This window comes from Hypanus sabinus, unplaced genomic scaffold (genome assembly GCF_030144855.1).
Source record: "Hypanus sabinus isolate sHypSab1 unplaced genomic scaffold, sHypSab1.hap1 scaffold_436, whole genome shotgun sequence".
Lineage (NCBI taxonomy): Eukaryota > Metazoa > Chordata > Chondrichthyes > Myliobatiformes > Dasyatidae > Hypanus > Hypanus sabinus.
This window is the reverse complement of record NW_026781311.1, coordinates 181632-205378: the sequence shown is the minus strand read 5'-3', so window position 1 is coordinate 205378 and position 23747 is coordinate 181632. Positions and strand designations below refer to the sequence as shown.

Sequence of the window (23747 nt, the reverse complement as noted above, 5' to 3'; positions counted from 1 at the left end):
AAAACGGTTGATATATGTATAAAGTAAATGCGCTGTCAGTCAAAATCACCAGCGGGAAATAGTCTAAATTTCATATGATGGCGCTGTGATCCTGCAATTTGTTTCCAGTAAGTGAACAATAAACTGAAGGAGAAGGGCATTCATAACTTGCTGTCGGCTTTGACCGGTGGTTATCTCTGGGAGATAGCAATCTCGGCACAGCCGCTCCCCACTTGCCCATTACCCTAATGATACAACAGCGCACAGCTGTTAAGGATGGCTTTTAAATTAGCCAAGTTAAAATCAGAGCAGGTCCAGGCTACGGGGGCACATTTAAATCTGGAGAAAGGGGATGTCCGCTGATCGAAAGAGAACATTATTCCAAATGCATAATATTCCATCAGAGTGGAGAGCGCCCTTCCTTCTGCTGTCTCTGTGCAATAAACCCACAGCGATATTTGCCCTGGGTTGTTGCTGGAGTTTATAATCTGACAATAAACTGGTCACAAGGTGAATAATAAATCCAAGCGACAGCAACAACCGAACGAAATCAGGATGCGGGTTATGATTCCTCTCTGGAGGTGGTAAAATTTCGCGCACTGAATTATTAATTCTGATTCGGACCACAAGTTAGAAAGACTCATTGAAGCAAGGTGAGTTTTTGTGTGGTTTAACACAAGCGTTGTGGAACAGGGTGTGGCGTTACATGCTGAATAGGGCGACGTTCAGGTTTATGAGCGTGTTATCAACTGAACATTGCTCAGGGTGTGTTCACTTACTGTTAGTGTCCATAAAATTCAGATGCTCGGATTCCCAGAAACCAGACCCGGGTGTTCTACATCAGGTAGGAACATGGACTGTATTCGGCGGTGTTATAGAGCTTTAATAAGTGCACTTGTAAAGGCAATATTTCTAATGTTTCTACCATATAAAAAATGGAGGGTTATGGGGTAGTGTGGGTTTAGTACTTTTTTAAGGATTACATGAGTCGGCACAACATGGAGGGCTGAAGGTCCTGTACTGTGCTGAAGTGGTGGTGGTGTTCTTTGGTTCTATCAATATTATCATTGAAATCGCGCGGCTTTACGGATGTGGGTGTTCGATTATTCTGTATATGTTGTATACCGTGTTTTAATAAGCCCATTTGTAACGGCAGTATTACTAATAATTCTACCATATCAATATTATCATTGAAATTGCACGGCTTTACGGAAAGACGAGGTAGATCCGGCAGTGATATTTATATTAACAGATATTGTGGTAATTTTCACTGGCTGTAGATAAAATTAGCAAATTCTACACTCATTGGGCACTTTACTATGAACGCCCTGCACCTAATAATGTGACCGCTGAGTGCATGTCCGGGGCGCTTCCGCTGCGATTGCCCGTCCACTTCAACGCTGACCACTGCGCTGTATTCGCTGGCATTCGACTAAGACGGGGAGTTGATTGCATTCGCTGTTATTTAGGAGGTGAGGAGATTTTTTCCACTGGTGGTTAGATCCATTGAGTTGAGCCCTTGCTGGGGACATTGAATATCACACGGAGTCTAGACAGGAATGTGGAGAACACGTTTGCTACTGTAGGGGGGAGCTGAAACAGATGAAGATAGATGAGGTTATTTTTCTGAGCTGGAACTAGTGTCTCTTTGAGATTCTCTTCCACAAAGGAAAAGAGAAGCAGAGCTTTCTTTCAATGTGTTTAATTCCGCCGAACACAGATTCTGGACAGACAAGGGAGTGAAGTGTTGCAGACGGTCGCAGGGATGTGTCACTGAGATCACAGTCCTGCTATGTCCTGCTGAGAATGGCGGAACAGGAGTGAGGGGCTGAAAGTCCTGTTACTAATTCAACATACAAGCCGCACACTCAGAGATCAGAGACAAAGTGAATTTAGTTTCTGGTGTTTCTCCATCAATCTCAGACGTGGAACAGTAGATGTATTTGTAAAATAAGGGCAATGCCTGCCAAATTGGCCAGCAGGAAATGATCATAGTTTCATTTGATTCTATGTTGACATGGTGACTTGTTTCCAGTAAGTGAGCAATAAAGTGAAGGGGAAGGGCGTTCTTATCTCGCTGTCGACTTTGACCGGTTGTTATCTCGACACAGTTGCTGCACAATTGGCCCATTACTGTAATGGACCAACTGCGAACATCTGTTAAAAATGGTTCTTTCTAAACAGGTTGACCTTCAAGTCAGCTCCAGGCATCTGGGACACACTTAGGGAATGTCAATGTTCAAAACGAAACAAAGTATAAATGACTCCAAATGCAGAATATTTTACAAGAGTTGACAGCGCCCTTCCTTCTGCTGTCTCTGTGCAATAAACCCACAGCGATCTTTGCCCTGAGCTGCAGCTGGAGTTTATAATCCGACAATAAACTGGTCACAAGGTGACCAATAAATCAAACGGACGACACCAACAGAACTGAAGCAGGATGCAGGTTGTTCTCCCTCCCTGGAGTAGATCAAATTTTCCACAGAAAGGTCGCGCAATGAAGTGGTACTTTTGGCTCTAACCACATGTTAGAAACGAGTTTTTGCGTTTTTCACTACAAGCGTTGCAGAACAAGGTGTGGCTTAACATGCTGAATAGCCTGAAGTTCAGGTTTATGAGCATGTTACCAACTGAACATTGCTCAGGTTGTGCTCACTTACTGTTAGGGTCTCAGATGCTCGGATTCACTCAAACCAGACTCAGGAGTCCAGCACCAGGTTAGCACAGGGTCTGGACTGGGCTGTGTTATGGTGTTTCAATAACCCAACTTGTCACTGTAATTATTTCTCGTTTTTCTACCGTATCAATACTATCATTTGCTATTCCAGGGGAAGCTGAAACAGGTGAAGGTAGATGATGTTATTTTTATGAGTTGGAACTGTTTTCAAAGGAAATGAGAAGCAGAGGTTTTTTTCAATGTTTTAGATTCCGCAGGGCACAGTTTCTGGACAGACAAGGGAGTGAGGTGTTCCAGGCGATCGCACGGATGTCCCACTGCGATCACAGACCGGTTGTGATCATTGGGAATGTCGGAACAGGACTGACGGGGCGAATGTCCGGTTACTAATTCCACACGCTATTTGGGGTGGTAGTAGTGTGTGCTTGGATTTCTCTTCCTCAAATGAAACAAGAAGTAGGGATTATTTTCAGTGAGTTTAATTCCGCAGCGGAGAGATCCTTGACAGACAAGGAAGTGAATTGGTCCAGGCGGTCGCAGGCATGAGTCTCTGAGATAACTGTCCAGCTGTGATCATAGAGAATGGCGGAACAGGACTGAGGGGGTGAATGTCCTGTTACTAATTACACATACCAACAGCGCACTCTAACAAATAAGAAACGTAGTGAAATTAATGTTTTTCCCCATCGTTCTCTGACGAGGAACGGTACAAGTACTTGTAGAATAAATGCGATGTTGGTTGATGTATGTCTGAAGTAAATGGGTTGCCAGGCAAATTCCCCATCGGGATATGATCATAATGTCATATGATTGCTACTGTGTGTATCAGCCTCCACCACTGACTCAGGCAGTGCAGTCCACACACCAAACACTCTCTGAGTGGAAATAACTTCCTATAATATCCCCCTTGAAATCCCCTTACCTTAAAGCCATGTCCTCTTGTGATGAGCAGTGGTGCCCCGGGGAAGAGGCGCTGGCTATCTACTCTATCTATTCCTCTTAATATCTTGTACAACTCGATCATGTCTCCTCTCATCCTCCTTCTCTCCAAAGAGTGAAGTCCTAGCATCCTGGTAAATCTCCTCTTTACCCTTTCCAATGCTTCCACAGCCTTCCTATAGTGAGGCGACCAGAACTGGACACATACGCCAAGCGTGGCCTAACCAGTGTTTTATAGAGCTGCATCATTACATCGCGACTCTTAAACTCTGTACCTCGACTTATGAAAGTTAACACACCATAAGCTTTCTTAACTACCCTATCTACCTGTGAGGCAACTCTCAGGGATCTGTGCACATGTACTCCCAGATCCCTCTGCTTCTCCACACTACCGAGTATCCTGCCATTTACTTTGTACTCTGCCTTGAAGTGTGTCCTTCCAAAGTGTAAAACCTCACACTTCTCCGGTTTGAACTCTGAGAAGTGCTACTTCTCAGCCCATTTCTGCATCCTATCAATGTCTCTCTGTGATTTTCGACAATCCTCTACACTATCTACAACACCACCAACCTTAGTGTCGTCTGCAAACTTGCCAACCCACCCTTCTACCCCCTCATCCAGGTCGTTAATACAAATCACAAAAAGTAAAGGTCCCAGGACAGATCTTTGTGGGACACCACAAGTCACAACCCTCCAATCTGAATGTACTCCCTCCACCACGACTCTCTGCCTTCTGTAGGCAAGCCAATTCTGAATTCCCTGGATCCCATGCCTACTGACTTTCTGAATAAGCCTACCGTGTGAAACCTTGTCAAATGCCTTACTAAAATCGATGTTTGGAGAAGGAAGGAGGAGGATCCGAACGGGATTGCGGCGGGAGCCATCTTGAATTTTTCTCATTCTCATCGGAGTTAAGAGAGGTGGGACTGCGCAGGCGTGTGACGTCGGGCTGTGAAGCGGGGAAGATTTAAAAAGCACACAGCCTTATGCAGTGGGCAGCGTCGTTTTGTGGGTAGCGGAGTGAGGCGGGAGCAGAGAGAAGGCTAAAGGGCTTGGGTTCAATGGGCTTAGGCGGAAGCGGGCGAGGCAAGGTAGGTTTAGGTTTCCGTATTTCCTGTTATTTGAGGAAAGGGGAAGTATGAGTGTGAGGGCAGCTTGTTGTTCTCTGTGTCGGATGTGAGAAGTCCTGGAGTCTCATAGCCTCCCGGACGTCCATATTTGGGCCAAGTGCGCCGAGCTGCAGTTCCGAAGGGACCGTGTTAGGGAACTGGAGTTGCAGCTCGATTGCATTCCTCTGGTCAGGGAGAGTGAGGAGGTGATAGAGAGGAGTTACAGGCGGGTGGTCACACCGGGAACACAGGAGGCGGACAGGTGGATCACTGTTATGAGAGGGAAGGGCAAGAAGCAGGTACTAGTGAATACCCCTGTGGCTGTCCCCATTGACAATAAGTTCTCCTGTTCAAGTACTGCTGGAGGGGGCAACAACAGCTACACCTCTGGCACAGAGTCTGGCCCTGTGGTTCAGAAGGGCAAGGAAATGAAGAGGAAGGCAGCAGAGATAGGGGACTATAGTTAGGGGTCAGACAGACGATTCTGTGGACACTGGAAAGAAACTCAGGTGGGAGGAGGAAGGTACTGGAGAGTACCCCAGTGGCTGTACCCTTTGACAATAAGTACTCCTGTTTGAGAACTGTTGTGGGGGTGGGGGACAGCCTACCTGGGGGAAGCAACAGTGGCCGTACGTCCGGCACAGAGTCCGAAGCTCAGAAGTGTAGGGAAAGTAAGAGGAATGCATTAGTAATAGGAGACTTGATAGTTAGTGGGTCAGATAGGCGATTCTGTGGACGCGATCAGGAGACCCGGATGGTAATTTGCCTCCCTGGTGCCTTGTGCCTATGTTTCTGATCGCGTCCAAGATATCGTGCAGTGGGAGGGAGAACAGCCAGAGGTCGTGTTACATGTAGGTACCAATGACATAGGTAGGAAAAGGGAAGAGGTCCTGAAAGGAGAATATAGGGAGTTAGCAAGGCAGTTGAGAGGAAGGACTGCCAAGGTAGTAATCTCGGGATTACTGCCTGTGCCACGCGGCAGTGACAGTAGAAATGGAACGAGGTGGAGGATAAATGCGTGGCTCAGGGATTGGAGCAGGGGACAGGAATTCAGATTTCTGGATCATTCGGACCTCTTTTGGGGCAGGTGTGACCTGTAAAAACAGGACGGGTTACACTTGAATCATAGGGGGACTAATATCCTTGCGGGGAGATTTGCTAAGGCTACTAGGGAGAATTTAAACTGGAATGGTTGGGGGGTGGGGATCAATTTGAAGAGACTAGGGGAGAGGAGGTTAATTCACAAATAGAGAAAGCTAGTAGACAGTGTGTGAGGGAGGATAGGAAGGTGATAGTGAAGGGGAGCGCTCTGACTGAAGATGTAGGGGAGAAGGAAGGAAAAGATAATGAAGTTGATTGCATTGTTAGGGATAAACGGAGAGGAAGAGGTGGAGAGTTTCTCAAATTGATCTATTTTAATGCTAGGAACATTGTAAGAAAGGTGTGAGCTTAGAGCATGGATTGATATCTGGAAATATGATGTTGTAGCTGTTAGTGAAACATGGTTGCAGGAGGGTTGTGATTGGCAACTAAGTATTCCTGGATTTCTTTGCTTCAGGTGTGATAGAATCAGAGGGGCAAGAGGAGGAGGTGTTGCATTGCTTGTTAGAGAAAATATTACAGCGGTGCTTTGGCAGGATAGATTAGAGGGCTCATCTAGGGAGACTATTTGGGTGGAATTGAGGAATGGGAAAATGTGTAGTAACACTTATAGGGGTGTATTATAGACCACCTACTGGGGAGCGAGAATTGGAGAAACAAATTTGTAAGGAGATAGCAGATATTTGTAGTAAGCACAAGGTTGTGATTGTGGGAGATTTTAATTTTATACACATAGACTGGGAAGCCCATTCTGTAGAAGGACTGGATGGTTTGGAATTTGTAAAATATGTGCAGGATAGTTTTTTGCAGCAATACATAGAGGTACGGACTAGAGAAGGGGCAGTGTTGGATCTCCTGTTAGGGAATGAGATAGGTCAGGTGACGAACGTATGTGTTGGGGAGCACTTCGGGTCCAGTGATCACAATACCACTAGTTTCAATATAATTATGAAGAAGGATAGGTCTAGACCCAGGTTTGAGATTTGTGATTGGAGAAAGGCTAACTTTGAGGAGATGCGAAATGACTTAGAAGGAGTGGATTGGGACAATCTGTTTTTTGCGAAGGATGTAATAGCGAAATGGAGGTCATTTAAAGGTGAAATTTTGAGGGTACAGAATCTTCATGTCTCGGTTAGGTTGAAAGGAAAGGTTAAAAGTTTGAGAGAGACATGGTTTTCAAGGGATATTGGAAACTTTGTTAGGTTCAAGAGAGATAACTACAATAAATATAGGCAGCATGGAGGAGATGGGGTGCTTGAGGAATATAAAGAATGTAAGAAGAATCTTAAGAAAGAAATTAGAAAAGCTAAAAGAAAGTATGAGGTTGCTTTGGCAAGTAAGGTGAAAATAAATCCGAAGGGTTTCTACAGTTATATTAATAGCAAAAGGATAGTGAGGGATAAAATTGGTCTCTTAGAGAATCAGAGTGGACAGCTATGTGTGGAGCCGAAAGAGATGGGAGTGATTTTGAACAATTCTTTGCTATTCACTAAGGAGAAGTATATTGAATTGTGTAAGGTAAGTGAATCACGTAGGGAAGTTATGGAAACTATGACCATTAAAGAGGAGGAATTAAGGAATATAAAAGTGGATCAATCTCCGAGTCCTGCTCAGGATATTCCCTAGGACCTTGAGACAGGTTGGTGTAGAAATAGCAGGGGCTCTGACAGAAATATTTCAAATGTCATTAGAAACGGGGATGGTGCCGGAGGATTGGCGTATTGCACGTGTTCCATTGTTTAAAAAGGGTTCTAACAGTGAACCTAGCAAATATAGGCCTGTAGGTTTAACGTCAGTGGTTGGTAAATTAATGGAAAGTATTCTTAGATATGGTATATATAATTATCTGGATAGACAGGGTCTAATTAGGAAGAGTCAACATGGATTTGTGCGTGGAAGGTCATGTTTGACAAATCTTATTGAATTTTTTGAAGAGATTACGAGGAAAGTTGATGAGGGTAAATCAGCATATGTTCTCTATATGGACTTCAGTAAGGCCTTTAACAAGGTTCCGCATGGAAGGTTAGTTAGGAAGGTTCAATCGTTAGGTATTAATATTGACATAGTAAAATGGATTCAACAGTAGCTGGATGGGAGATGCCAGAGAGTAACGATGGATAACCACTTGTCAGGTTGGAGGCCGGTGACTAGTGGTGTGCCTCAGGGATCTGTATTGGGTCCAATGTTATTTGTCATATACATTAATGATCCGGATGATGGGGTTGTAAATTGGATTAATAAGTATGCAGATGATACTAAAGTAGGTGGCGTTGTGGATAATGAAGTAGGTTTTCAAAGCTTGCAGAGAGATTTAGGCCAGTTAGAAGAGTGGACTGAATGATGGCAGATGGAGTTTAATGCTGATAAGTGTGAGGTACTACATTTTAGTAAGAATAATCCAAATAGGGCATACATCATAAAAGGTAGGGCGTTGAAGAATGCAGTAGAACAGAGTGATCTAGGAATAATGGTGCAAGGTTCCCAGAAGGTGGAATCTCATGTGGATAGGGTGGTGAAGAAAGCTTTTGGTATGCTGGCCTTTATAAATCAAAGCATATTGTACAAGAGTTGTGATGTAATGTTATAATTGTACAAGGCATTGGTACAGTTCTGGTCACCGAATTATAGGAAAGATATCAAAGAAATAGAGAGAGTACAGAGAAGATTTATTGGAATGTTACCTGGGTTTCAGCACCTTAGTTACAGGGAAAGGCAAAACAAGTTAGGTCTTTATTCTTTGGAGCATGAAAGGTTGAGAGGTGACTTGATAGAGATATTTAAAATGATGAGAGGGATAGATCGAGTTGACGTGGATAGGCTTTTTCCATTGAGGGGAGGGGAGATTCAAACAAGAGGAAATGATTTGAGAGTTTAGGGGCAAAAGGTTAAGGGCAGCACGAGGTGCAATTTCTTTACTCAGTGCGTGGTATTTGTGTGGAACGAGCTTCCAGTAGAAGTGGTAAAGTCAAGTTTGGTATTGTCAATTAAAATAAAATTGGATAGGTATATGGACAGGAAAGGAATGGAGGGTTATGGGCAGAGTGCGGGCCACTGGGACTAGGTGAGTGTAAGCGTTGGCACAGACTAGAAGGGCCAAGACGGCCTGCTTCCGTGCTGTAATTGTTATATGGTTATCTGGTTAAATATAGATCACATCCACTGCACTACACTCATCTATATGCCTGGTCACCTCCTCAAAGAACTCAATCAGGCTTGTTAGTCACGATCTGCCCTTCACAAAGCCATGCTGATTGTTCCGGATCAGACCGTGATTCTCTAAATGCCCAGTCATCCTATCTCTAAGAATATTTTCCAACAGCTTTCCCACCACAGACGTAACGTAAGGCCCACAGGACTATAATTACCCGGACTATCCCTACTCCCTTTATAGAACAAGGGGACAATATTTGCCTCCCTCCAATCCTCCGGTACCATTCCCGTGGACAACGGGGACATAACGATCCTAGCCAGAGGATCAACAATCTCTTCCCTCGCCTCGTGGAGCACCCTGGGGAAGTAGAAGAGGAGCAGCGTCAAGCCCGGGGACTTTACCTCCCCAATGTATTTTAACAACCTCAACACCTCCTCTCACTTAATATCAACATGCTCCAGAACATCAATCTCACTCACATTGTCCTCACCGTCATCAAGTTCCCTCTCATTGGTGAATACCGAAGAGAAGTATTCACTGAAGCGTTCGCTCACTTCCACAGCCTCCAGGCACATCTTCCCACAATTATCTCTAATCGTTCCTACCTTCATTCCTGTCATCCTTTTGTTCTTCACATAATTGAAGAATGCCTTGCAGTTTTCCCTTAACCTACTCGCCAAGGCCTTCTCATGCCCCCGTCTTGCTCTTCTCAACCCCTCCTTAAGCTCCTTTCTTGCTGCCCTATATTCCCCAAAGGACCCATCTGATTCTTGCTTCCCAAACCTCATGTATGCTGCCTTCTTCCACATGACTAGATTTTCCACCTCACTTGTCACCCATGGTTCCTTCACCCTACCATTATTTATTTTCCTTAACAGAACAAATTTATCCCTAACAACCTGCAAGAGATCCTTAAACATCGACCACATGTCCATTGTACATTTCCCTGCGAAAGCATCAACCCAATCTACACCCGCAAGTTCTAGCCTTATAACCTCATAATTTGCCCTTCCCCAATTAAAAATTTTCCTGTCCTTTCCGATTCTATCCATTTCCATGATAATGCTAAATGCCAGGGAGCGGTGATCACTGTCCCCCAGATGCTCACCCACTGAGAGATTTGTGACCTGACCCATTTCGTTACCTAATACTGGATCTAATATGGCATTCCCCCTAGTCAGCCTGTCAACAGACTGTGACCGGAATCCGTCCTGGACACACTTAACAAATTCTTCCCCATCTAAACCCTTAGAACTAAACAGGTGCCAATCAATATTAGGGAAGATAAAGTCACCCATGATAATCCTGTTATTTTTGCACCTTTCCAAAATCTGCATCCCAAACTGCTGCTCAGTATCTCTGCTGTTACCAGGGGGCAATAGAATACCACCAATAGAGTAACTGCTCCCTTCCTGTTCCTGACTTCCACCCATACTTACTCAAAAGAGGACACTGCGATATTACACACCCTTTCTGTAGTTATAATAGTATCCTGTACCAGTAATGACATCCCACCTCTATCCCTTTTAAAGCACTGAAATCCAAGAATATTGAGAATCCATTCCTGCCCTGGTGCCAGCCAAGTCTCTGTATCGGCCACTATATCATAATTCCATGTACGTAACCAAGCTCTCAGTTCATCACCTTTGTTCCTGAGGCATATTGTATTGACGTACACGTACTTTAGCCCTTCTACCTTACTAAGTTTACACCCTTTTTTTCTGCTTCTCCTTCCTCAGAGATATGTTAGATCTGGCTTTACTCCATGCACTTCTTCCACTGTTCTAACGGTCCGGGTCCCATCCGCCTTGCAAATTAATTTAAACCCTCCCTAACCCTGCTGGCAAACCTACCTCCAAGGATGTTGCTCCCCCTCGGGTTCAGGAGCAACACATACAATCTCTACCGGTCCCAAATTCCCCAGAAGAGAGCCCAATTATCCAAAAATATAAAACCCTGCCCCTTGCACCCTCAGCCACGCCTTCAACTGCCATCTCCTCCAATTCTTAACCTCACTATCACGGAGCAATAGCAGCCATCCTGAGAACGCCACCCTTAAGGTCCTGTTCTTCAGCCTTCTGCCTAGTTCCAGAATCTCACACTTCAGGACCTCATCCCTCTTCCTGCCTATGTTGTTGGTACCAACATGTGTCACGACTTCTGGTTACTTTCCCTCTCGTCCCAGGATGTCATGCACCCGGTCAGAGACATCCCGGACCCTGGCACCCGGGAGGCAACAAACCTTGCGCGTGTCATTCTCACATCCAGAAAATCTCCTGTCTGCTCCCCTGAGTCTCCAATGATGTCAGCTCTCCTCCATCCCATCCTTCTGCACCACAGGGTCAGACTCAGTGCCAGAGGCCCTGTTACAGTGGCTCACACCTGGTCGGTCGTCCCCGCCAACAGTATCCAGGACGGTAAACATATTATTCAGGGGAGTGGCTACAGGGGTGCTCTGCACTACCTGTCTACTCTCCTTCGCTTTCCCCCCTCGGACTGTCACCCAAACAACCTGCTTCAGGCAGCCTAGGTGTGACAACCTTCCTGTAGCTCTCATCTATGACTGCCTCATTCTCCCATATGAGTTGAAGGTAATCCAACTGCTGCTCCAGATTCCTCACATGGTCTTCCAGATGGACCAGCAGCGAGCACCTCTGGCAGATGTGACTCTGCGGGAGAGGGGAGTTTCCCCAAGACTGCCACATCTCACAACAGAGGCACATCACCGTCTCAGGAGGCATTGAAAAGACTACCTGGGAACAAGCTCGCCCTCCACCTCTTCTCGTTGAAGCCTCCCGAGTCAAACCCTCAAAGCTCCGCTCCTTCACTGGCCCACTCACTCACTGGCCGCTTTCCACTAGAACTCCCTTCAGAATTTCCAAAGAAGCAACTCAGGCTGTCTAATATTTCCTCACCGTTGTAATGGGGGATATTTATTTTGTTTTCCATGTACAGAGGTTGAGTGAAAATCTTGTCTTCGGTATTGTCCACACAGATCAATACATTGCAGCAGTACATTGAGGTAAAACAAATCATTCTGGTTACAGAGAAAGTTCAGTGCTGGTAGATGTGTGGTGCAAGGTCACATCGATTTAGACTGTGAGGTCAGAAGTCCACTCATCACGCTGTTTGCTTCTAACAGCAGAATGGACACCGTCCTTGAGCCCGGTGGCATGTTTCTGTTTTATTTTATCTTCGACCCTGTGAAGCATTAGAAGTGAGAAGTGTTCAGGGTTGTAGGGAGCTTTCCTTATGTTGGCTGCTTTACTGAGGCAGTGGGAAGGGTAGAGAGAGTCAATGGAGGGGAGGTTGGTTTCTATGATGTGCTCAGCTGTGTCCACAGTTCTCCGCTATTTCATTCAGTTAAAGGAAGAGCGGTAGCCGTATGAAGATGTGAAATGCCGGGGTGGGATACGTTGTGTGGTGCATTGATAAAGTGTGCAGAGTAGAAAAGGACATACACCAAAGTTCCTATTGTTTGTTCTGGCTTTGTTAAATTGGATTCTGTTATCTACTAGTGAATACTATTATTTCAGGATCTGTGTATTGCTGGAGGACCATCAGAGATTGCCCTTGATCAACGATCTTTTTCAACCTCTGCCCAGCCTGTATCCCGTCACTTCAATGATATATATGAACCATTTTTGTTCAACCACTGTCCCGCCTGTATCCTCCTCCTCAATGATATATATATCAACCTTGTTCAACCTCTGTCCAGCCTGTATCCTCCAACTCAATGATATATATCAACCATCTTGTTCAACCTCTGTCCAGTCTGTATCCCACCACTTCAATGATATATATCAACCGTCTTGTTCAACGTCTGTCCAGTCTGTATCCCACCACTTCAATGATATATATGAACCGTGTTGTTCAACCTCTGTCCAGACTGTATCTCACTACCTCAATGATATATATCAACCGTCTTGCTCAACGTCTGTCCAGTCTGTATCCCACCACTTCAATGATATATATGAAACATCTTGTTCAACCTCTGTCCAGCCTGGATCCCCCACCTCAATGATATATATCAACCATCTTGTTCAACCACTGTCCAGTCTGTATCCCACGATCTCAATGATATATATCAACCAGCTTGTTCAACCTCTGTCCAAACTGTATCCCACCACCTCAATGATATATATCAACCATCTTGTTCATCCTCTGCCCAGTCTGTATCCCACCACCTCAACGATATGTATCAACCATCTTGTTCAAACTCTGTCCAGTCTTCATTGTGACGTATTTTATCTCATTTATTTATTTCTGAAATCGGTGTTTGTTACCTGGAAGTACCAGAGGATTTATTGAATACAGCATGAGCTAGGGTAAAGACAGCCACTACAATTTTAGTTTCAATGTTACCAAATGGCCGCTGAGTTGATCTTTGCCAGACGGAACTCCCAGTATTTACAGTTGAGTCTGATATTTCCTGTTTTGGTGATGTTTGGAGAGGCAATTCCCCTGTTCCCAGGAACAGCCACAGGATCTGCAGGGAGTGGTGCACATTTTTCTCTCTCTGGTCCCTGCCCCTCACTGAGAGTTAGTGGCCTTGGGAGCAGATGTTACTGACTGATAGTGGGGCAGGAAGGATGTTGTGTTCATCAGATCGGAGAGCAACTTGGACAGTCTTATTCTGATACAGGGTCTGTTTCCACAAATCTAATCTGATGAAACAAGAGTCCAGCACTATTATTTCAATTTTATATTAAAAGCGTTTTATTCCTGTTGGCCTACAGGAAATGTGATAGCCAATTGTGCTGGGCAAGACCTCAATTAACAATAAGATAATGATAAATTGAGTTCAGTTTAGCTGCTGGAGACAATATAAAACGTATCCCCGGTGTCTGTTGACTCACGCCCTGGTTTTACAGCCCGATCATTGGTCCAGTCAGATTATCATGAGGCTCCTGTTCTTCCATGGGTTGATGGCGTGTTAGTTTTTGAACTCTGATTGGCCGAAACACTGCATCATATTACCGGAGCAAGGGGTCCTGGGAGAGTTGCTGTTCAGGCTGTAATCTTTGGAAACTACTACCGTGTTCTCATTCTCAAGTATTTTGCCGCACGAACGGTGTTTGTTACATAGAAATAGCAGAGGATTTGTTTAATGCAGGATAAGGTAAGGTAAAGACAAACATTACAATTTTAGTTTCAACGTTATAAAATAGCCATTGTTTTAATGTTATATTAAGACACTTTACAAGAGGCTGTCAGGGTAGCAGTCTGTCAACTGTTTTAATTCAAGTTGGATAATGCAACAGGACAATGATCCGAAAGACAAGAGTAAATCGATAGGAGAGTGATTTCAAAAGAAAATTTCGTTTTTGGAATGTCCGCGTCAAAATCCTATCGTTAATCCCATAGGGATGTTGTTGTATAGCTGAAGCAACAGTTCAGGCAAGGAATCCCACCAACATCCCAGAGTTGAAGCAGTTTTGTAACGCGAAATGGCCTAAAATTCCTCCAAGTCGATGTGCTTTAAGATCAACATTTACCAGAAGCACTTGGTTGAAGTTATTGCTGTACAGGGTGTGGGGGTGGGGTGTGGTCGCACCAATTATTGAAAACCAAGGTTCACAGACTTATTTTGAACAAGTACATGTAAAATTGAATCATGTTAATCTTGTCATAACGAGACTCAGAGCGTTTAAAATTGAACCCGTTTCTTACTTTTTCGGTCATTTTTGGAGGGCCTCATTCTGCATGTCAGAATAACAGCGCATGTGACCAGCAGGGAGTGGTAAACATTTATATCGTTCTCTGTTCACCGTTGCTCAGTGAGAGTTAGTGGACCATGACCACATGTAACGGACTGATTAAGTGGTGGGGAGGATTTGTGAGCATTGACTGTGTGTACTGAATAATTCCTGTGTTGGAATGCAGGGAAAACTAATGATGATCCCTTGTCCCATCTGGTTCCATCTGCTCATTCCCCATGCAACTTGTTTAAACCCTGTCCAGCCTGTATCCCAACAGCTCAATAATATGTATCAACCACCTTGTTCAACCCCTGTCCATTCTGTATTTCAGCACCTCAATGATATATCTCAAAATTCTTGTCAATTTCTGACCAGTCTGTAATCAGTAATTACAATCTTATTTGCAACATTGCAAATTCGAAATGTTAATCTTGACAGCATTTAAATTTGAGTCAGGTACTTTATTTTTTTGTCATTTTTGGAGAGCCACTTTCTCTGTTGCCAGGGTAACAGCCCATGTGAATTGCAGGGAGTGGTGCACATTTTTATCACTCTCTGGTCACGGTCACTCAGTGAGAGACAGATGTAACAGACTGATACTGGGGTGGGGAGGATGTTATGAGCATTGACCCTTTCGACGGATCTATCCCTGTGTTGGAATGAAGAGAAAACTAATGAATATGGGCATTACATTTCTACAACTTTGTTCAGGCCGTCAGAAACGCCTTGTAATCAGTCAATAGCTGTGCATAATTTAAAGTAAAAAGAGAGATTATTGGACACATTCAGCAGATCGGGCAGTATTTTAGACAGTCCCAGTTCAGATACTGGGTCTTCCACAGTTTCTCTTTCCACAAAGCTAATCTGGTGAAAAGTGTTTCCTGCCCTACTATTTCAATTTTATACTAAAAATATTTTATTCCTGTTAGCCTACAGGAAATGTGATGGCCAATTGTGCTGGACAAGACCTCAGTTAACAAATAAGAAAATAATAAATTGAGTTCAGTTCAGCTGCAGGACACAATGTGAAACGTATCCCTAGTGTCTTGTGACTCTCGCCCAGGTTATCCAGCCCAATCATTGGTCCATTCAGATGACCATCAGGTTCCCGTCGGCCATAGGTTGATGGAGTGTTAGTTTCTGAACTCTGATTGGCAGAACCACTGCATCATTATACCGGTAGCAAGGAGTCCTAGAGTTGAGGTTTGGGCTCTAATCCTTAGTACTTATACAGATGGGACATGATGCTCCTCCTTCCAAATGAATCAGAAGTCTCGGGCATCTGGACATTGGTTGTGGGTATATCCCTGAATACACCACTTGCTGTGAGATGTGTGGACGATGTGCGAGGCTTCTGGCGTCGGTAAGTGACAGGTTCAGCTGTGTGACCCTGTGAGGTTAGGTCATGGGATATCATAGTTTTAGATTCAAGTAAAATGGACCGGAGGGTCAATTTGCCCAGGTTAATGAGGTGTTGAGCGAGTATTTCTGATCTGGGTGATCATTGTTCAAACCGTGTTTGTAAATTCCCCCTCACTGTCACACGCCTGCCAGACAGTGGAAATCTAACAGAAACTCAAGATGCTGGAGATCTGCAGTAAAAACTGAAAAAGTTTGAAGTAATTGTGACGAAACGTGTAAACCTGAATCGTCAAATTTGTTCCTCTCCCCACAGCTGTTCCTGACCCGCTGAGTGTTCCTGGTAATTCCAGTTTCCTTTTATTACATTCACCCTGGACTGGTTTATATTTCCTGAATTGGACCTGGTTTAAACTGGCAATGTAAATAGCTCGTGCTGTGATAATCGTACAGTAAACAAACCATAGCTTCTCGCACTAAATTGTTCTGGTATCAATTTGTCTGTTGTTCCTGGGAATCTGTTCAGTGTAGATGTTGCTAACAAGGTTCACATGAATAATCTCAGTAATGATCGGCTTTATGTATGAGGAGCATTTGATGTTTCTGGATCCTTGCTCAATGGAGTTCAGAGGGGCGGTGGTGGTGGTGGGGGGATGTATGTTAAAGTAAACCTACCGAATGCTGAAAAGCTTGGTTACAGTGGCTATGGAGAGGATGTTTCCATTGGACAGAGAGTCTGTGATCTGACAGCACCGTCTCAGAATAAAGAAGCCTACCTTTAAAATTGTGATGACAGACAGACTTACATTCAGACTGACAGACTTTATTGATCCTGAGGGAAACTGGATTTCGTTACAGCCGCACTAACCAAGAACAGAGTAGAAATATAGCAAAATAAAACCAGAAATAATTAAATAATAAGAAGTAAATTATGCCAGTGGAAATAAATCCAGGACCAGCCTATTGGCTCAGGGAGTCTGACACTCCGTGGGAGGCGTTGTAATGTTTGATGGCCACAAGTAGGAATGACTTCCTATGACGCTCAGTGTTACATCTCGGTGGAATGAGTCTCTGGCTGAATGTACTCCTGTGCCTAACTGGTACATTATGGAGTGGATGGGAGTCATTGTCCAAGATGGCATGCAACTTGGACAGCATCCTCTTTTCAGACACCACCGTCAGAGAGTCCTGTTCCACCCCCCACAACATCACTGGCCTTACGAATGTGTTTGTTGATTCTGCTGGTGTCTGCTACCCTCAACCTTCTGCCCCAGCAAACAACAGCAAACACGATAGCACTGGCCACCACAGACTCGTAGAACAACCTCAGCAGCGTCCGGCAGATTTTAAAGGACCTCAGTCTCCTCAGGAAATAGAGACGGCTCTGACCGTTCTTGTAGACAGCCTCAGTGTTCTTTCACCAGTCCAGTTTATTATCAATTCGTATCCCCGGGTACTTGTAATCTTCCACCATCTCCACATTGACCCTTTGGATGGTAACAGGGTTCATTGGTGCCTTGACGCTCCTCAGGTCCACCACCAGCTCCTTAGATTTTTTTTCACATTAAGCTGCAGATGATTCTGCTCGCACCATGTGTCAAAGTTTCCCACCGTAGCCTTGTACTCAGCCTCATCTCTCTTGCTGATGCATCCAACTATGGCAGAGTGATCAGAAAACTTCTGAAGATTGCAAGACTCTGTGCAGTAGTTGAAGTCCGAGGTGTAGATGGTGAAGGGAAAGGGGGGCAGGACAGTCACCTGTGGAGCCCCAGTGCTGCTGACCACTCTGTCTGACACACAGTGTTGCAAATGCACGTACTGTGGTCTGCCAGTCAGGTAATCAATAATCCATGACACCAGGGAATCATCCGCCTGCATCTGTCAGCTTCTCACCCAGCAGAGCAGGGCGGACGGTGTTGAACGCACTGGAGAAGTAAAAAACATGACCCTCACAGTGCTCGCCGGCTTGTCCAGGTGGGCGTAGACACGATTCAGCAGGTAGACGATGGCATCCTCAACTCCTAGTCGGGGCTGGTAGGCGAACTGGAGGGGGTCTAGGTGTGGCCTAACCACAGGCCGGAGCTGCTCCAGAACAAGGCAGTCCAGCGTCTTCGTGATGCGGGAGGTCAATGCCACCAGTCCGCAGTCATTGCAGCCACTGGAGCGCGGCGTCTTCGGTACAGGGACGAGACAAGACGTCTCCCACAGCCCAGGATCCCTCTGGAGACTCAGGCTCAGGTTGAAGACATGGTGAAGTACCCCACATAGCTGGGGGGGGGGGGGGCACAGGCTTTGAGCACCCTGGGGCTGACACCATCCGGGCCTGCAGCCTTGCTTGAGGAAAATCTCTTCAGCCAAAGGATGGCTGCTGTGTGGAAACTGTTGCCGCAGAGGGTGGTGGAGACTGCCCTTTGCGCATATTTATGGCAGATTTAAATATGTTCGTGATTCCTCAGTAGCAGGATGAAGGCAGGAATATGGTGTTGGAATAAAAATCATGTTTGAATGGTGGAGCAGACTCGATGGACAGAATCACCTAATTCTCCTCCTACATCTTGTGTCGGACCATAACTGAACGATGACCCCTTCGTATCCCATATCAGGCATTGCGAAGTGCGAGGGGAAATTTCAGATTTCTTCTTTGTGATCTTCAACATTTAACTTCGATAAACGGAAATAGCTTTTTTTCTCCTTTGTATTGTTAATGTGCTTTATTATCTGTCTAGTTAAAGTTAGACATGCGGTGAGAGATTTATTGGAAGAAAAACCGCAACTGGAAGGGAACCACGACTGAAAACGAGGGAACAGCAACAAGTGAACCAGTCCGAAGACTGAGAGCATCAACTGGACAGAACCGTCCTGACTCAGAGTTTCCATTGATTCGGTCAGCAGAAAATCTGGTGAGTCTCATTTAGTTAAACACTGATCATTTAGACATTACATATCTATACAATGGAAGGTAGGAAATAGTTGGAATGAGACTGAGTGTGCCAGGTATTCCTCTGTCAGACCCAGCTGCAATCACTCCAAGTCTGGTAAAGTGTTGTCAGCAGCCCAGCTCTTTAAAGCCACTCACATTCCCTCAGTGTTTGCTCATTTCAAGCTTTTGCGTGTTTTGAAGTAGTTTTTGGTCAGTTCTGAGTGGGGAGAGGGAATGTCTGCGGTTTGTTTATACTTACTGTCTTTCAGAAATGTAATTGCCTGAATTTAATTTGTGCCGACTTACTAACCATACCCTGTACCTTCGCAACCAAATTATCGATATACACGACAAGTAGGAATAGGTGTAACCCCGGAAACATCACTAAGCGCGGAACTCAAGTCCAAGTAACAGCTTCTCACCGTCAACTTCTGCTTCCTAACAATCATCTGTTTGCAGACTCTGGGGCCCTGTAACAAACTCAATGTTAACAGCAAGATTAGACAGTAACTAATACAAAGAGGAACTTGCTGCTTCCTGTGAGGACGCGTATCATGTCCGATCCAAAGAGAAAATCCTCCGTCATTTTCAACTTGATTTGCCTCGGGATCCATCCTTCCCGGTACGCTGCGTCCGATAATCCGTAATCCCCCAACCTCCCCCCACCCCGCCAATAGCCCCACATCCTTCCCATCGTTCACCCCACAATCAAACCCGTGGACAGATTCCCTTCACCCACATCCACACTCTCAACTTGGGTATCATAACTAACTGATCATACATTCCCGGCTCGGGCGCAAAACTGAAACCAGGCCTGCAGCACTGGCGACCCCGGACACCCCAGATGACTGGTTCAGTTCCGGCCCTTAACCACTGCAACCGACCTTCGATTTACACAAACCCGAGATAAGCCCCTTCCTCACCGCCGCCCGATCAGGAGAACCGACGTCATCCGCTGGGTTCGGCACTGTGCTCTGATCTGCAGGAGGTCCCCACCGCGCCACCTGTGACAGGATGTCGGACGGACAACACAGAGCGTTCGGGTGTCGGTTCTTTTACTGTGACATCCTCCAAACTTCACATTAACTCCATCCAGCCGACTCTGGGCGAACTTCAACGAGCAAAAAATAAATCCCTGTCAGCGATCAGCTGTCTGAATGATTCGCTCACTGTCGTGGTGGTTTAGATTACCGGGAGACAAGGACAGCAGGGACGAGAGGTCTTCTGTTAACTGATATTAATCTGTGTTTCCCCTGCTGGCAATTCCTGTTTACAGTAGTAAAACTGTTGTTTATGAAAATACTAAACAACGAGACACTGCACTGACCGAACCACCTCAAATCAGATCACCCTGGAAACTCTTCCCCAGAAACATTCTGGGCTTTGTGACCCAACTCGAGACAGGCACCACACCGCCCACTCAACGGACAACATGGCAGAGCAGGGCACCTGGCAAGGGACTTTACATCACACAACATCGGATTCAGTGATGGAACCCGTTATGTTTCTTTCGTTCTTCCCCTGAAATCATTAAAACCTCCACTAAACAACTTTTGAATAGAAGCTCTCACCCGCACGTGACGTCACTCTGGTGCCCCCAGACAAAGCCATAAAATATTAGAGTAGAATTTGGCCATTTGCCCCATCTGACGTCGCGTGCGCAGTTCCTTGCATCTGAGGGTTTGTTTCTCGTGGTTGTGCAGTTTAATCTTTCTTCCGTTCAGATCAGGGAGTGAGAACCGTAGATGTCACGTCCTCGCATTGTGGGTGGGCTTTCTTTTTTCCTTGACTCCATTCCATTGCTACGGATTGCCGAAGAGAGCAAATGTCTCCGGGTATATAACCCTAATAATGCAAGAAGGAAGCCTTTCCATTTTTACCGGCTTCTCAAACATTTGTACACTTCAGCGAATTCTTCCCCTAGAAGTTCCAGAGCAGAAGCTCAGTCTGTCTAATATTGCCACACAATTAAAGTGGAGACTCGTTTATTATTCTCATGTGCAGAGGGACAGTGAAAAAACTTGTCATGCATACATTCCAGCTGGAGAGAGAGCAGGACAAATTGCTGAAGATACTGGCTGGATTAGAAATGAAAATTCGACTGTACTCTTTTCCATAGATGCTGCCTGGCCTGCTGAGTTCCTCCAGCTTTTTGTGTGTGTTCTTTTATATGCCGTGTCAGGTTTTGTAAAATGTGCAGGACAGTTACAGATTTCGTCAAACGGATTATTATATTTGTGTTCAAGATTTAAATTCCAAAGAGTTTTGTTTTCAAGAACATTAGACTGAAATGTTTTGTTCTTCTTTGTATTGTTAACGTGCTTCGTTATCTCTCTGATTAAAGTTAGACCTGTGCTAAGGGATTTATTGGATGAAAAGCCCACAACTGGAAACAAAGAAGAACTGAAGACGAGGGAACAGCAATAATTGAACAAGCCGAAGACTGAGAGCACCAACTGGAGAAACCCCACTGGCTCAGAGTTACCCTTCAGTCAGTCAGGAGAAAGTTTGGTGAGTCTCATTCACTCAAATACTCGTCCTTTAGACATTACATGTCTGTACTAAGGAAGGTCGGAATTAGTTTGGGTGTGACTGAATGTGCCCAGAAGTACCAGTTATACTTCTGTCAGACCCAGTTGTAATCACTCCAAATTGGGAAAATATTTTCACAGACTAATGTACAATGGAACTGCGAAGGTCGCTTCAGAAAGGGGAAGAATGTTCAGAGAAAAGAAACGTGGTTCACAAGAGATTAGAACATTTAGGCAAATGGAAAAAAGAAGCAACATTCAAGCAAGGCTCTAGAGAATTATAAGGCAGCCTTGAAGTAGCTTAAGAACTGATTTGTGGTCAAAGTGAACTTGGGAAGTCCTTGGGAAGTAGGATGAAGGAAAGTGCAAGGCGTTATACATGTGGGTGAAGAAGAGGAGGGTGAATAGATCGAGGGTAGCAAAGGAGGAAATGTACCAGGAGGATGCGGTGATAGGCGAGGTGCTTAATGAATGCTTTGTTTCAGAGTTACCAATGAGATGGACAGTGATTGTGACGTAGCATAGTAGCATGGCAGTGTTCAGAAAGAGGAGTTGTTGAAGCATCCAGTATATACCACTTTACGACAGGAAGTGAGGGAAGAGTTTACAAGGACATTGGCAATGATATTTGTGTCCTCTCTGGCCACAGGCGTAGTAATCATTAGAGGATGGCATATCTTGTTCTGTAATTCAATAAACGTTATATATATATATATAATCCTGGGGATTATAGACCAGTGAGCATCACATCAGTGCTGCGCAAACTCTTGGAATGGTTACTTGGGAAGAGGAATTTTGAGCATTTGGAGAAATATTATCTTACTACGGGTTGCCACTTCGGCGTTTTGATGGTGAGTGGCGAAAAAGGTAGGGGAGGTGCCAGAAATAGCGTTCCACAATATGTGACAGTCATGCAATGACATTTGGATCGACAGATTCTGATCAGGAGACGCCATGGCATTGTGCATGTAAAATTGTGTTTAACAAGATTTCTTAAGTTTTTTGAAGATAAGTGTCAATGGGGGTGCGGGAATGGATGTTGTACATTGAACTACAGTAAAGCCTTTGACAAGGTGCCACATGAAAGCTCGGTCTGGAAGATAAGTTCACATCTGGGCCAGGGAGATAAAGTTAGATGGATTCAGGATTGCCTTGAAGGTAGTAAGCAAAGAGGGGTGTTTGAAGGATTTTCCTTGAAGAGGGACCGCAAGGCTACAAGTTGGGATATTTGATATTCGTTATTTGAAAGCAATGATTTGAATACAAATGCACAAGCCTTGACCAGTAAGTTCACTGATGACACAAAATTAATAGATGGTGTTCATGATGAAGATTATTGTAGCTTATACGGGATCTGAATGGGTAAAGCAGTGGTAAACAGATTGCAAATTTCAACATGAGCAGCATGGGTTTCACGCAGAGTTTTGTGATGATGTGGAGGGACCTGTCAAAGGAAGTGGAAGAGGCAACACAATTGTATAATTCCAGAAGCAGTTGGGATATGAAGATGGAGTGAGGAGGCCAGTAGGGAAATGGGCTCAAAACAGGAAATTAGGACCATGTCTGTGGGCAATATGGTTAGCACTTTCTCATTGGGCTGAAGGGTCTGTATCTGTGCTCTGTTGCTGTGTGACTCTGTCAGAAGGATGCACCAGATATCACTGGACAGACATACAGACATGGTGTGGAAGTTGATGGAAAAGGGGAATGGTTGGTCCTTAAGCCAACTCCTGTTCTGATACAGGGGATGTAGGCTCTGTCATATTTATAAAGTAATCGTGTCTCTGACTCACTATCTGTTTGTGTGTCATTTAGACCATCACCCGCAGGTGGAGCTTTTCTACACCGGGAACAAAGAGTAAACAAGGAAACAACAACCAGGATTCGTCAGTCGGAATCAAAATGGCTACAGGTATGATAACAGGGATCTTTATAATTAAACTTCCGTCGTGTTTGTGCACAATAGTTCAGATGAAGTAACTGACACAGATGCTAACGGGCACAGAAAAGTTTCATCGAACAGGGTCATCGAACCCCATGGAAAAGTGGTCTTGAATAATCGATCGATTTAACAGTTCCAGTGCAGGGGCCTGTCACCGGTAATGGTGGAATTTCTCAGGTCACCGTGCAAATCTTCACCTGAGTGGAAGCAGCAGGGTATCCTGAATCAGGTGGCTGAGTGTAAAACACCCACAAAAATATGTTGTTTGTTACGTTAAAGTCCAGGTTCACGGATTGTTGCACATCAGGGCCTGTTCAGAGGTGAAAGACATCTCCAA

At 44.9% G+C, this 23747-nt stretch overlaps 1 protein-coding gene across 1 annotated transcript in view; it reads left to right on the top strand.

Annotated features, from left to right (window-relative positions):
• LOC132388930 (NACHT, LRR and PYD domains-containing protein 3-like) overlaps window positions 1-23747 on the top strand; it is a 60453-nt gene that overhangs the window by 8122 nt on the left and 28584 nt on the right. Inside the window, exons 2-4 of the mRNA XM_059961337.1 lie at window positions 18744-18917; window positions 21282-21448; window positions 23284-23380. Of these exons, the coding sequence (XP_059817320.1) occupies window positions 23371-23380 (10 nt within the window). The 5' untranslated portion in view covers window positions 18744-18917; window positions 21282-21448; window positions 23284-23370. The remainder of the gene's footprint in view (window positions 1-18743; window positions 18918-21281; window positions 21449-23283; window positions 23381-23747) is intronic.